The sequence below is a fragment of the Myodes glareolus genome, chromosome 2, assembly GCF_982192425.1.
Source record: "Myodes glareolus chromosome 2, mMyoGla1.1, whole genome shotgun sequence".
In the NCBI taxonomy this organism is placed as follows: domain Eukaryota; kingdom Metazoa; phylum Chordata; class Mammalia; order Rodentia; family Cricetidae; genus Myodes; species Myodes glareolus.
Window position 1 is genome coordinate 84,428,811 of NC_142027.1, and position 16,029 is coordinate 84,444,839.

General features: G+C 37.6%; 1 protein-coding gene across 1 annotated transcript in view; it reads left to right on the forward strand.

The window, feature by feature from the left end:
* LOC125399866 (uncharacterized) overlaps nucleotides 1–16,029 on the forward strand; it is an 80,316-nt gene that overhangs the window by 15,679 nt on the left and 48,608 nt on the right. The window contains exons 2-4 of the mRNA XM_087897894.1: nucleotides 12,004–12,130; nucleotides 12,323–12,383; nucleotides 13,507–14,545. Coding sequence (XP_087754020.1) covers nucleotides 12,004–12,130; nucleotides 12,323–12,383; nucleotides 13,507–14,545 — 1,227 coding nt within the window. The remainder of the gene's footprint in view (nucleotides 1–12,003; nucleotides 12,131–12,322; nucleotides 12,384–13,506; nucleotides 14,546–16,029) is intronic.

Genomic DNA, 16,029 nt, shown 5'->3' on the forward strand with positions numbered 1-16,029 from the left:
TATTCAACTTACCATAAAGACTACACATTTTATAATTAATATTTAGTGAAGAGTTTGACCAGAAATTCAGAAATAAATAATGCAATGGAATGGAGTTTTCACCCAGTCTTCTGGCAAGTAAAAATATATCATCTTGGTTGTAATTTGGTGCTTGGTTTGCTCTCATGGCTGTCAGAAGTGCTGTGTCTCCTGATGTCAGCCTGAAGCCACAGAACAAACATCATCTTTGGTTTCCTAAAATCTGTACTTATTAGTATTCTGTGCACCCTTCCATCTTTGAACAGGAGAATCAGTATACTCTACAATGTGTAATGGGATGTGCTAGCTAGCCCCATCGTGTCCAGGAGGATGAAGGCAATCTGGTCGTGGATTGCAAGAAGAGAGCTTTGTCATCTACTTGAGAGAGGCATAGTGATATTGAAATTCATATGTCTGCATATCTGTAAAAGTCTGGATCTGGGGTGGAAGCCACAGCCAATGAACAATGTGCTGTGTCTTTAAGCACATTGTAAAGCTCAGGGAGGTACTCTTGTTACTCAAGGCTCACTAGCCAATCAGGGCCTCCAGGCAGACCTGTCAGTCAGAAATCATGCAGGACACTTCCTGGCGCCATGTTTCCGGCTTGATTTTACAGCAGAGCAGGCGCCAGTGGATTGCTTTCTGTGCTGTGAGTGCTACGGCAGGGTGCTGTGAGGAGAGCATGGGTGAGCATGGAATCCACGGCATGGTGAGTAGGGGGTTACTGGTCTGATGTGGGAGAAGAGAATGGTGAGCCATGGGAGACAGTGTGGCAGGCACTTGCTGAGTCATGAAAGGAATCTGCTGCTACCATCAGTGTTCTCTGAGGTCTCATGTGGTCCTTGTAACTCCCCAGAAACAAGTCTTGGCCTCTAAATAACTTCCCTCTGTGGGCTGCATCTGCGAAAAGCATTTCCAGCAGGGAACTGTGTGTTAGAAACATTTTTGTGGTCCGTATTATGACACGTATGGAAAGCAAAGTCTCAAAATTGGAGACTAGTTTTTCAAATATCTTTTAGAAGCTCTGCGCATTGCATTTAACATTTAGGAGTAAGATCCATTTGGAGTTAATTTTGTAGAGTTTATAAATGGCATCCTTGTGTTCGTTCCCACTCCACTACTAACCTGTGGTGCAGAAGAGCAAGAATTGTTGATATAAAGGCTTCACCAATGCATAGGAAATATTTACCTGAGTTAGAGTTGCCTCTAAATTACCCAAAGATAAATAGTATATTAACTAGGCCTCCTAGAGATTAGGATGCTAGAATACAAAGTTGTTTACAAAGATTGTTCAAACATTTGTCTCTAAACTTTGAAAAAGACACCAATGATTTGTAAACAGCCACCACACCCATTCCCATATCAATAACAAACCTCTAACATGATACTAAAGGGGGCATTATAGAATCATAATGAACATTAGGGCATGGTGTGACTTAAACTTCCAGTTGTTTTTTGGGTTTTTTTTTTTGAGAAAATTAAAGTTCTGCCAAATGCACACGATGAGACAACATGACAACTATTTGAAAAGAAAAATAAAACTGTTGCATTGAGAGCTGGCATGATCAATTATGTCTTTTCATTTAGGGCCCAACTCATGGAGAAGGAACATAGCTCCTTCTCAAACCCAGCGACACTCTCGGCAAAGCCAGACACAGCCTAGTGTAATTGAAGATTATATTCCTGTTTTTTTCCAAGTGTTATTGATTTACTGATTTCTCTTTGTATCAGTGTGTTTTCTAGCTCAGGCTTGCCCCCACATTAGGTACCCGAGAATTACTTTGAACACAGCTAATTCTGCTTTTGCTGCCCTGTACTGGGAAAACACCCTTGCAACTCATTCCAGAATGGGCTTGGACTGGTCATTTAGAAGGAAATATAGTTCAGTTAGTGAGAGTTCTTTAATCCATCTGACTTTTCCTGGGGACTTATAATTGAAGAGAGACGTGTGAACGAATTGAGTCCATTTACCTACTCTGAAGCTGTTGAAGGCAGAGTGTAGAAACGGGAGGGAAGGAAGCAACATGAGAGGTTTACTGTTTTTGTAGCTGTTAAAATTTATTGGAGCCCACAAGAGTATACAGTCAATGCACAGACCAATAGGCAGATCCATGGGAAGTGTATATGTACTCATCCACATGGAACAACCTATTTTGCAAAGCTATGGGAACAGTTGTCTTTTGGAAAAGTCACCATCATATCTGTAAAATCCTTGTTAAGTCGAGATTCTTTCCTTTGAAATGGGCCGCATTCCTAGAACACCGTGGCAGTGTAACTTCTTCTTAATCAGTGGACTGACCTTGCTCCATTTCCCTACACAATGAGGTCTTAGTGCAATGGCATTCACTCTTTGTTTTAATACTCAAATTTACTTAGAGTCAATCCCACAAAATTACCTGCTAACAGACCACATGGAAATTTCTATAGAAGACAGGCACTGATCCGGAAACCAGCATGCCCCACCTTTGCTAACAAATCTGGGTGTTCCCAGAGGTGTGTACTACAGCAGAGATTAGATGAGGAATTTGGTTGAATCAAGGATTCAGGGATATTTACTAACTTTATCCAAGGGCTTGGAATGTCAGATACTTCCCTTTGAATGCTGGCTCTTTCCTAGGTCAGGTCACCTGTCTGGAGTACTGCTTTGTCAGGTTCTACCTGCCACTTTTTGTGATTTTAATATGCAAATTATTATTTTTCTTGCCTATGGATTTTTCCAACCATGTCTGTAGAAACTAGAATTCTCATGGAGATCTGCCCTTACTCTTACTCTTCTTTTTCACCTCCACTACTTCTACTACTTGTCCTTACTCTCCTTTCTTTTCTTTATTCTTTCTCTCTTCCATGTCACGTTCACTTCATTTTTCCTCTAGCATGAGAAATAAAGAAGATGCAGAGGTACTATTCTTGAGTTAAATGTTTTACCCTGAGAACCTTGCTTGCCATAGAACCTTGCTTGCCAGTTCTGAATCCTGAGGGGTATGTGGTCTGGTACTCAACGCAGCCAAAAAATTAGTAATAGGGAGTTTTGTAATCAGTTTTCGATGATTGATAAATGGCATGAGTGACCATTTCTTGGGGTCCACAGACAAAGGCAATTTAAAATCTAAATAAAGAACTGACTTTTTCAAGAAGCCCAATTGCTGTAGTTTTACGACTTTAACCAAAACACAAGATCTCTGCAAGCTGTAATAACCTTGCCTAACAGGATCATTGTCCCTATTTACTCAGGAGATCCTGTCTATTTTCCCTTTCCAGGTGAATTCATATATGTTTCTGTTACATTCTCCTTGTTACCTAGCTTCTTTGTGGTTGTGAACTACAGACTGGTTATCCTTTGCTTTATAGGTGGTATCTACGTTTGAGTGAATAGTACTGTTTTCTTGATTTTGAGTCTGGATTCCCTCAAACAGGATAGAATTTCTAGTTCCATCCATTTCCATTGCAGGATGCCATAATATTTTTACCACTGAGTAGTACTCCACTGTGTAAATGTACCACATTTTCTTTATCCATTCATTCTTCGGTTGAAGGGCATCTATGTTTCCAGGTTCTAGCTATTACAAATAATGCTGGTATGAACATAGTTGAGCAAATGTCCTTGACATCCTTTGGTACATGACAAAGTGTGATATTGCTGGTTCTTGAGGTAGGATGATTCACAGTTTTCTGAGAAACTGAAATACTGATTTCCAACATAGTTCCACAAGTTTGCACAGCCACAGGCAGTAGAGGAGTGTTCCCCATACTCCACATCCCCTCCAGCATAAATCAATTTTTATATACAAAAATTTGGTATATTATTATGACTTCCTTGAGGTTTTGTTGGTTTGAGTGCTATCTGTTGAGAGACAGTCTTAGTTTCCTTTTCCTGAATTTAGAGGCTTGCCATATTTCTTTTTTTTCTAATTTTGGCTATCTTTATAATGATTTTCTGCTCCTTAAGTAAATGATATGGTGAATGCACTGGTTTTGATTTTTACAATGTTCTCATATATTTTGGTCTCTTTGAATTAGATTCAACATGATATAGCCTAGAGTCTTCTGAGGAAACATCAGTTGAGGGCATGCCCACTCAGAATTACTAGTTACTATGTCTGTGAGAAATTGTGTTGTTTGATGATTGATGTAGGAAGACTCTCCCCTGAGTCCAGCAATACTCATAGGCAAATGGAGCTTGACTGGATGAGAGGGCTAGCTGAGCTTGAGACGATGACCAAGTGAGAGAAAAAGCTTTACCCATATATATTTTTTTTTTTACTTCAGTTGCTATCTTGAATTTCTATCCTAAGCTCCCATGATGATGGGTTTGTGATCTGGCAGTATCAGTCAAGTAAACATGGAGATGCTTTGATTAGAATTAAGTCGCAGCAAATAACAAGGAAGTTATAATAAAATGTGGTACAACAGAGTGATGTTATTACTGCAAAGGACGTGGAATTGATGGCTTTTGGAGGATTGTTGAAAATGTTAAGATTGAGATGGCTAAATCCCTAGAAACGAATACAAAGAGCTTTACCAGTCATTCTTATGGGACTGAAAAGATGGAGTGTTGAGAGTAATGCAGACAGTGAAGGTGGACTTCATAGGAGTTCAGTCAGAAATAGACTCAATGAAAAATTAAGCTAGAGGTCATTGGATTATATTTTGTCCCAAATAATTCTTACTTTCTCCATTACCTGAAAATTGAGTAAGCCAAAATTAAAAAGTAGAGGTTGATTTCTTAAAACTATTGATTCTGTTGGATAGTTTTTACAGATGACTGATTCAGGTCAACAATATAAAATTAAACAAGTGGGAGAGAAAGAAATGAAAAAGTCTTTTTGGTTAAAAAAAAAAAAAACCTCTGGGTACTATTAGGAAGCAGAAACTTTCAAGTAGATTGTCACCATTAAAGAAAATCCCTTGCTCTAAAGAGGAAGCCTAGCAAGATGCTTTAAGGAGAAGATTCCACCTAGCTAGGAAATTTGGGAGTGGACATGTCAGTGTGCAACTGGCCTACATGGACTTCTCACAGCTGCTGTGTCTTGTTCAAACAGAACATCTCCACCTATTTTGGGGACTAGGACACAATGACAAGAAGGCACATGGGAAGGGGATAATGTTTGGGGGTTGTACTCCAAGAGTGGAGTTCCATGGGTGGACAGGCTGCCTGGATTTCAAATGTTTGGTGTTGACTCTGCTTTATCAGGGAGTCTTTGCCTGAGTTCAACTACCTGTTCTTCTTGCTGGCCTGGCCAGCTCTTGGGGGATGGGGATATGTCTCAGTGATGAAGGCTGGAGAGTTGTTTGGGGAATGTGACTGTGGAAACTAAAGGAATGAAGAAGTTTTATGAACTGGTGGCCTACCTGTTCTTTGCCTGGTGTGGTCTGTATGTGAATATGGGATATCTGCCTGAATTCGGGACTGGAACACAGACAGATATATTCCTCTCTTTATAAATAGACTATATCCTGTGTCATTTTATATCTGAAAAGTTTACTTTGTTTATTGATTCTAAAGGATGCAGAAGACAATATTTTGTCTTGAGTATCAGAAGAGCCTTGGGATATTTAAACAACATCTTGGCTGTTAAAGATTGTGAAGATTTTGAAGTTAGATTCAAAGCATTTTCATTTCTTTTTGTTTATTCTCTTTATTTATTCTTCTCTCATACAGTACATCCTGATCACAGCCTCATCCCTGTCTAAACTCCTTAGTCCCCAACACTCCCTCTGGCCCAGATCCACTGTTCCTCTGTTTCCCTTCAGAAAGATCAGACCTCCTAGGAATGTCAACAAACTTCATGACAAGATACAATAAGGCTAGATACAAAACTTCATATTCATGAATGATTACACAACCCAGGAGAAGGAAAATATTCCCAAGAGCAAGCAAAAGAGTCAGAAACACTCTTACGGTTAGCAGTCCCTCAAAAACACCAAGCAAAGCAACCGCAGTACACATTGAGAGGATAGAATTCAGACACTGCAAGCTCCATAATTGCTCTGTCAGTCTCTCTAAGCCCTTATGATCTCTGCTTACTTGATTTTGTTAATTGTGGTCTTTCTCATGTCTTTGACATGTCTGGCTTCTAAAATATTCCTCACCCAAATTTCTGCTTGCTTCCACGTGCTTCAGCTAGTATTTTAGTAAAGTTCTTTGCATCTGCCATAAACAATTTCCAGAGGAAGGCCATCTGTTGAAAATTAGGCTAGAAAACAATCTATGATTTTATCAGAGTAGAGCTAGGAATCATTATATTGATTATTATTTTCTTTTTTATTACTTTTATTTTGTTCTACTCTAAATTCGGAACCAGGCAGTGTTGGTCATGGGTTTCCTCTTTTCACTTAGGCCTCAAGTTAGTCCAGTCATTGGTTTGCCACTCCACCAATTTAAGCCACCAGTTTCCTGGTGTATCTTCCAGACAACACAACTCTGTGTCAGATATTTTGTGGCTGGCTTTATTTTCTATTCTTACCACAGGGAGCTATTTGTCTTTAGAAAAGATGACAGGTTCAGGCTCCATATTCTTAGTTACTAGGAGTCCTCACTACAGTTGCCCTCTTAGCTAGCAAAAGGTTTTTAAAGTATTAGTTTTCCACATCAACTTTAAAATTTTTCCTATTCCAGTCATCTCTCCCTGTATAGTCCCCCTCCATCCCTCCATTTATCCCATGATTATTACTCTTGCTATTCCCTGTTCACACATAAAATCTAGTCCATTTCCATCTTTCATGTGGCTCCATGCATCCCCTGCAACAGCCATTCTTGTAATTTACCCTTTCTGTGTCTGTGGATTGTACTGAGATTATTGTTACTCAACTGCTAGTACGCACATATATACGAGTACATATCATTTTTTGTCTATGTGGTTCTGGTTTTATTTGTTCAGAATAAAATAGAACTGAGGAAACTAGATGTCAACAAATCAAATAATCAAATATAAATATGGTACAGATCAAAATAAAGAATTCTAAATAGATTAATTTAAAACTGGCTGAAAACAGATAAATAAATGTCCAAAATCCTTAGCTTTCAAGGAAATATAAATCAAAAGTACTTTAATGATTCATCTTATACCTGTTAGATTGGCTAGGATTAATAACACAAGTGACATCTCATACTGGCAAAAATATGGAGAAAAAGGAACACTCCCCTATTGTAGCTGGGAATGTAAACCTGTATAGCCAGTATAGAAATCAATATGGCAATTTCTGAGATAATTGGGAATCTATCTTCCTCAAGACTCAGCTATACCACTGTGGTAGTTTGAATATAATTGGCCCCTATAATCTCTTAGGGAGTGGAAGTAGTGGTAGGTGTGGCCATTCTGGAGTTGACATGGTCTTATTAGAGGAAGAATGTCACTGTGAGTTTTTGAGGTCTCTTATTCTCAGGATGCTTTCCAGTGTGTCCTGTTTCCTCTGAGTCAAGAACAAAGGACTCTCAGCAACAGTGTCACATCTGCCTGACAACTTCCAAGCTTCCAGCCATGATGACAATTAACTCAACCTCTGAAATTGTATGTGAGTCTCCTCAATTAAATGTTTTTATTATAAGAGTTTTTCTGGTCATGGTGTCTCTTTACAAAAAAAAAAAAAAGTCTAAAACAGAAGTTGGTCCCAGGGACTTGAGTATTGCTGTTCTAGTTCTCACCATGCTTTTGTTTAGAATCATAAGGTCTATCTTTGATTATTGGGCTTTAAAAAAGGTAAGCATGCATTTGGCACTGCATACAGGGTCATACTAGGAGTAGCATGGGAGAGAGTGACCTTCATAATATGAAATATCAGGAGCTAGCTCAAAAGATTTCAGAGAAGAATTTTAATATGTTCTTTAGAAATAATTCTTGTGATATTTTGGTGAAGAAAGTGCCTTGGTTCAAAGAATCTGCCTGAGGCTAAAGTAAGGGGATTTTGATTAATTTCCTGGGAAGAAGAATCCTCAACACAGCGTAAGATAGACTAAGCCAAGTGGATATTAGTGGTAACTCTACTGAAGATACATAATAAAAAGAGCAGCTGAGCAAGGAAACTTACTTGAGAGGATAAGGGCCCCCAAAAGTGGAATGTATCTAAATCCTCTGCTCAAGGACATCAACAGATTAAGAAATGGAATAAAGGGATTGGTGGCCTGAGGGGGTGGTGGCACATTGACTTTAATCCTAGCACTCAGAACACTGAGGCCTGCACACCTCTGTTAGTTCAAGGACAGTTTAGTTTACAGATTAAGTTTCAGGACAGCCAAGCTTATCCAGCAGAAGACAGAAAGCTAGTAAAAATAGAATTAAACAAGGTGCCATGTTCCAATGCCAGTAAGCAGCAGAACCTGACAGCTTGGACCACATGGTTCTGGCTTAAGAATTAAGGATAAAAGAAACACATTAAATTCTCTGTTTCTTGTTATCTGGGGCTGAAGAATCAGCTGTGATGAGCAAGTTAGCAGAAGTATTTAATCAAAATATTGCTCTGTTGGGTACTTAATGCTGAATGACTAGAGCTAAAAATTTAGTGACGATTAAGAGATCAGCATCACTGATGTGAAAATGTCTGGGAAGTGCTTTCTAGAAGCACAGAGCAACTGTCTTCCAGAGGTAGCCACAGTTGTACCTCAACAGGTAGATGGAGTTTATAATGTGCTTCACCCAGGTGGTAATATTTTGAAGGTATTGATGGATATAAGGCTCAGCACTGTGAGAGGCCAGGAAAGGACATCACTGAATGTTTGGTCTCATTGGCAGTTGACTTTCCAGGACTGTAAGGGTCATGCCAAGAGGTGCAGCTCCTTGAGGAGATTTTATGAGAAACACTGTTCAAAGTGAAACCCAGTTGCAACCAAAGACCCCAGTGTCTGGAGAGGCCAGCACTGTGAGATGACCACCAAAACAGCAGTGACAGTGGAACTGAGCCAGCCAGAATCTAGAAGACCAGATGTGTGCACTGCAGAGTCAGTGTATTGACCCAAAGCCTATGGAAGGGTACAGAAGATCTTGAGTGGACTTTAATACTGGAAAGTAGGAATTCTTTAATTAAGATGTTAGAGATTCCAGGGTCATAGGTTACCTACCAAGGAGAGTTACTAATGTGGAATAGAACCAGCCCAAGAAAAAGAAGTGTGCTGCTCTCAACAGAGATGAACAGGATTGGAGACCTGGAAAGCTGATGGTCATGGAATTAGGTATCAATTACATTGACTTTTTTCTTTATTGTTATTTGTATTTGTTTCTACCCTAGTTCTCTGAGCCATCCATCTTCTGGATTCTGCCCATCTAGGTGCTCTTCCTAGCCACATTGGGCTTCAAGTTGGGCCAGTCATTGGTTAGCCACTACACAAATCTTGAGCCATCATTTTCCTGATATATCTTTCATACACCAAAAGTGTGTGTCAAATATTTTGTGGATGACTTGGTTTCCTGGTCCCACCACTGGGAACCATATGTGATTACAGAAGATAGACAATACAGGCTCCATATTTCTGAGTTATAGGGAGTCCTCACTATAATCACCCTCAAAGATTGCAAAAAGTTGTTACTGCACTGTTTGACCATCAACCATTAAAGATTTCCTATTCTAGTAATTTCTTGTTGTGTTTTTCCCCGCCATACCTCCATTTACTCCCATGATCCTTCCTGTTCTTGCTCTAAGTACTCCCACAAAATCTAGTCTATTTAATGTTCCCCTTTGGGATCCATGCACTCCCCTGCTACAGCCATCTTTGTCATTTACCTTATCTGGTTCTGTGGATTGTATTGTAATTAGTCTTTACTCAACAGCTAATATCCACTTACAATGAATACACATCATGTTTGTCCATGTAGTTTGGGTTTACTTGTTCAGAAGCAAAAGACCTCAAGCAACACATCAAGAAATAACTTAATTGAATAAAAATGTGATGCAGATTTAAACAAGGAGTTCTACGGTAGATTAATTGAAATTGTCTTAGAAACACTTATCTAAATTTTCAATATATTTAGCCATCAATAAAATGTACATCAAAAGAGCTTTGAGAATTCACCTTATACCTGTCAGAATAGCTAGATTCAATAACACAAGGGACAAATCACGCTGGCAAGGATGTTGAGTAAGTAGAACATTCCTCCATTGCTGCTGGGGATGCAAACGTGTATAGCCACTATGGTAGCCAATATGGCAGTACCTTAAATAATTGGTAATCTATGTACCTTAAGACTCAGATAAACCACTTTAGTACTTTGAATGTGGTTAGACCCAATAATCTCCTAGGGAGTGGCACTATTAGGTGTGGCTTTATTGGACTGGGTTATGGCCAAGTCAAGTCAATATCACGATTGTTATTACAGGCTTCACATTGAAACACTTCAGGAACTATTCCAGCCTATGACAGTCATTGAAGTTAGACTAAATACTTTTTTATCATGGGATGACTATGAATATTTATGGATCAGGGTCAGAATGTAGTTAATTGAAGGAAAAGGTCCCAGATTAGAAGAAGTGGTTGAACACTTGTCTCTCCAGGGTCCTCTTATTTGTTGTATTTGTGGAACATTTAGTAGGTGAAATCTTTTGGATGAAATTTCTATATTGGCGATTGGATTTACATGTTTATAGCCACAACCCATTTGTGGTTATGTGTGTCCAGCTGTTATGACTTCACTGCTATTATATATGGTATCACTAAAAGACAAAACATGCATTTGAAACAATTACTATTTACTCTTAAGCCTTTGCTATCCTTATTTCTATTCTAATTTTTTTTAACTTTTGTTTTTGAAAGACAATGTTTTTCTGTGTAGCTCTTGGTCCTCAGTGTAGCTCCTTAGACCCTGCTATCCTCAACTCAGAAATACAAATGATCCTGACTTCTGCACAGAGAGATTAATGGGCAAGCAACATACTTGTTATTTTTGTGTGTTGTTTTGTTATCTGATGAGTCTGCAATATAGGTTTTTGTACATTTCAAGGATAAGTTCAGATGCTGAACTTCTTGAAATTTGAAGCTTGGTGGAGGGTCTCATTCTCTTTCCCAGAAGAGTAGTATCCATGACATTAATACCTCTGCCTTCCGAATCAATGCACTGCAGGTGTTTGACTTTCTTACTGCCTCTAATTTTTTTGTTTTGAATGCTTTCAATGAATATGAGGTTGTATCTATAAACAAGGGTATGTACCACATGCGTGCCTGTTCCTCATGGTCGTCACAAGAAGCCTCAGAACCTATGAAGTTGAAGTAATGGATACTTACAAGCCCCCTTTTAGTACTGGCAATTGTGCCCACTTATCTGCGAGGACAGCAAGACTGCTTAATTGCTGACCCAGCTCCATTACTCTATGTCATTTATGATCATCATTTACAGGGCTGATGTTTTCTTTGGTCCATTTGTAACTGTTAAACATGCACTCCCTTTTATTGAGATCTTATTATGAAACAGTTTAAACTGGGCCACTGGAGGTTCTGGAAGATGAATGTAGAACTAAAGTGAATACAAAACTTTTTGTATGAACTTCAGTAAAACCTTTGATTTCTTTTTATGTTTTTTTTATTTGAATGATTTTTTTGTTTGGATACTAGGTTTTATTAATTTGTAACTCTGGCTTACCTGTAACTCATTGCATAGGCTTTCACTAATATCCAACTCAGTTTATTTCATCTGCTTTTACATTGATCACTGGGATTAAAGTCACAAATGAATATACCCAATTTTGCCATCCTTCTTTTAGATAATGATTGGTCTTATTATTTGTGTAATGTTTTCTCAGTAGTGTTGATCTGGTTGCTTGTCTGTCTCTGTATGTCTGTTCATTGGCATTTCTTTCTCAAGGCTGTATCCTATTTAAAGGGCCAAGGAATGACACATGTGAACCTCCTCTTCAGTTTTCTTCTACAGTTATTGGTGTTAATATTATACTGTAATGGCATGGAAGAAGTATGTGAAGCAGCAGCATTATACACATATATCATTGTAAAAGAAGTATCCAATGTCAGGATCACACTTTGTTATATTGTTGATTGGATTCTTCTAGAATTCAGTGACCTATGAGGATGTGTACATTAGCTTCACTCAGGATGAGTGGGCTTTGCTGAATCCTTCCCAGAAGAGTCTCTACAAAGATGTGATGCTGGAGACATACAGGAACCTCACTGCTATTGGTAAGATTGTGAACTTCCCTTCACATTTTAAAATAAGGGGACAACTGTGTATTAGTTATCGATACTTTTGTCTATTTGTGTTTGAGAAAGAATAAGAATGAGCCAAATAACTAAGGCATAGTTCACTTAAGATATTCAAATTTTGTACAATATCCATTAATATATTATCTACTTTCTGTTCCTATATTTTAGGCTACAGTTGGGAAGATCATAATTTTGAAGAGCATTCTCAAAATGCTAGAAAAGATGGAAGGTAATTTTTATTTGCAACTTGGTGTATATTTGTCTCTGAAGAAATTTGAATTTGTCCTGGAAGATTTAAAGAAAACAGTAGTATAAATAAGCACAGCATAAAGTATATTGATGATTATTAATTTCTCATAAAATCATGTGGCTCAATATGAGGTAACTGGTGTGTGTTTCCAAGGCATTCCTCTAAACAGAAGAGAAGGAAACAATGTCTTAACTAATACCATCATTTATTTCAATCATAGCCCCATGACAACTATGCTGTAGAGCTGCCAATCCATTTAGTTTCAAACCACTCAGATATTGCACAAGGAACACACATAGACACATTGAATAGATAATAAGTATATGTCTAAAAGTGTCCAAAAAATATACTCTATAGTAAAGCCCATGTTACTCATATACTTGTGACTTTGCCAAATTTATTGAAAGTGATAGTTTATGAGAGTTTTTGTGGAGAAACATTAATTCCTACACCACATGTCTGTGAGTTACAAAAAGTCAAACTGTGTGAATTCAATGGAGAATTCTTCTTCCTTTAATAAGGAAGTCATATGTCACAAGTGAGCTTTCCAAAATGGAAAGAGGGACTGTATCTCTTTCAGAATAATGAGAAGATATGAAAAATATTTAGTATTTCAACACTGGGTAGATTTGTTGAATGTGCTGTAAGATTATATTTAATTGGTTTTCAAATTTCCTTGGGAAGATATCAGCAAACTCACACTGAAGTTAAGCCCTATGAGTGTTGGACTGTGTACTTACTTTTGTTTGTCCTAGTAGACTTTCCTGTGGTAGGTATTACACTGCAGGAAAACCTAAGAATCCAAAAGAAATGTAAGGTTATTTAAAACTGAGTTAGTCTAGTTCCTTTCAAATATGTAAAAAAAACCCTCATATAAAAGGATGCTATAAATGTGGTTCATTTAAAAATAGACCCTTACTATTAAAGGTTCTTCAAAGACACAAAATATCCCGTACTGAAAGACAGCACCTTGAATGTAAAACTTAAAATCTGATTCCTCTTTACACTAAATAAAATTATTAAAATTAATTCATATAGATATTAAGATTCATCAATGTAATAAGCATGGTAAAACTTTTACATGTGCCAATTATCTTCACAGGTATGAAAGAAACCATAATGGAGAAAAACCATCTGAATATACTCAATGTGCTAAAGACTTTGCATGTTACAGTCATCTTCAAAGGCTTGAAAAATTTTATTCTGCAGAGAAGCCATATGATGGTATTCAATATGATGAAACCATTGGAGGTACCAGTTCTCTCCAATTACTTAAAAGTACACATGCTGATGAGAATCTCTATGAATGTAATCAATGCGATAAAGACTTTTCATATGTCGGAAGTCTTCAAGTTCACAGAAGAACACATACTGAAGAGAAAACTGATGAATGTAGTCAATGTGATAAAGCTTTTTCAAAAAGCTCCAAACTCCAAATACATGAAAGAACACATACTAAAGAGAAACTCTATGAATGTAATGAATGTGGCAAAGTATTTGCACGTCAATATAATTTCCAAATACATAAAAGAACACATACTGGAGAGAAACCCTACACATGTAATCAATGTGGTAAAGCCTTTTCACAGAAGAGTAAAATTCGAGTACATCAAAGGACACATACTGGAGAGAAACCTTATCAGTGTAATCAATGTGGTAAAGCCTTTTCACAGAACAGTAGTCTTCAAGTACATCAAAGGACACATACTGGAGAGAAACCTTATCAGTGTAATCAATGTGGTAAAGCCTTTTCACAGAACTTTAGTCTTCAAGTACATCAAAGGACACACACTGGAAAGAGACCTTATCAGTGTAATCAATGTGGTAAAGCCTTTTCACATCAATCTAGTCTCCAAATACATAAAAGAACACATACTGGAGAGAAACCCTTTGAATGTAAGCAATGTGAAAAAGCTTTTTCAGAGCACTCTAAACTCCAAATACACAAAAGAACACATACTGGAGAGAAACCCTATGAATGTAATCAATGTGGTAAAGCCTTTGCACATCAATATACTCTCCAAATACATAAAAGGTCACATACTGGAGAGAAGCCATATGAATGTAATCAATGTGATAAAGCCTTTTCACAACTCCGTAGTCTAAAAACACATAAAAGAACACATACTGGAGAGAAACCTTAATCAATGTAGGAAAGACTTTGCATGTCATAGAAGTGAACACATCCATCAAAGAACACATGCTGAATAGAAACTATACAATTTTAGCCAATGTGGCAGAGCCTTTGTATGTGTCATCAGGCTTTAAAATCTTGGAGAAAAAAAAAACATACTGCAAAGAAATTCTTTTTTTTCTTTTTTGGTTTATTGAGACAGGGTTTCTCTGTAGCATTGGAGTCTGTTCTGGAACTAACTCATAGACAAGGCTGGCCTTTAACTCACAGAGATTTTTCTGCCTCCCAAGTGCTGGATTATAGGGGTGTGACACTACAGTCCAGTCTGTCAAACCCTGTAAGTGCAATCAGTGTGGTAAAATTTTCCTCTTTTTGGTGGTCTTTATATGAGAATACACTTTTAGTGGATAAGGGATCTATTAAGGCCTTTGCATATCACAGTACTCTGGGGACCTCAGAAGATTCATACTAAAGGGAATGTGACTATAAATGTTTTGAAAATATCTTCAGCCATCACACATTTACTTACATAAGACTGGGAAGAAAACAAGTCTACAAGTGTCAAATCTGTTCAAGCTTTATGAAGTCTCTTTTTTGTTTGCACCTGCAAAATTATATGGACAGAAGTACTGTGAATTCAATGAAAATGTAACCCTTTTTGATTTCACACCTTTCTTCAATTATATAAATACACTTATCTGAAGAAGTTAGCTTGATTCAGGAAATAACCAGGCTAGCTTAAAGATAAACCATTATATTTTTACATATTATAAGGGAACCTCATGCCACAAGAATGAAAAGTCCAAGTTCTTCCATGTCCCACGGGAATCACCCAGAGAGCAAGCACCTGGTCAATCCCAGTTTTTCTCCTGGGTTTCAGGAAGCCACACCTCAACTACATTCCACTTCTTAAAGATGATTTATTAACAAAGCTTCCCCTATCCCTTACCCAGTTGTAAAATTTTATAGATGTATATGAGTGCCTCCTCTGTGTTTGTGATAAAACATAATGTCTAAGTCAATTAATATAATAATTCAATGTGACTCTGGGTTCCAGATCGTTACATGATTACCTTGAAAGCTGTCACAAGAAGTGTCAGACATGGCAGCTACATAGGGAAACTAAGAACTCACATCCTCAGCCTGCGGCACTGCCAGGTGTAGGAACTTGAAATAGTGTGTGAACTCTCAGGAATAAAGCCAAGACATACTTCTTCCAGGATCACAATATTTTCTAAACTTTCCCAAATGATGCCATTAATTGAGAATGATTAATTTCTGTAACTTCAAATCTACATTCTTGCTTTCCATTGCATGATCCAAACCATGATTGAGAAAAACTCTGGACATAAGCCTTTAACTGCCTCAACATCTGGGTTACAGGAATGAATGCTTACAGGAGAAAATAATTCATGAGTGAAAATTTGTTTAGCCAAAGATTATATTTAATTTTAATTATGTTATTTTAGTGTGTATTTGTGTAGGTATATG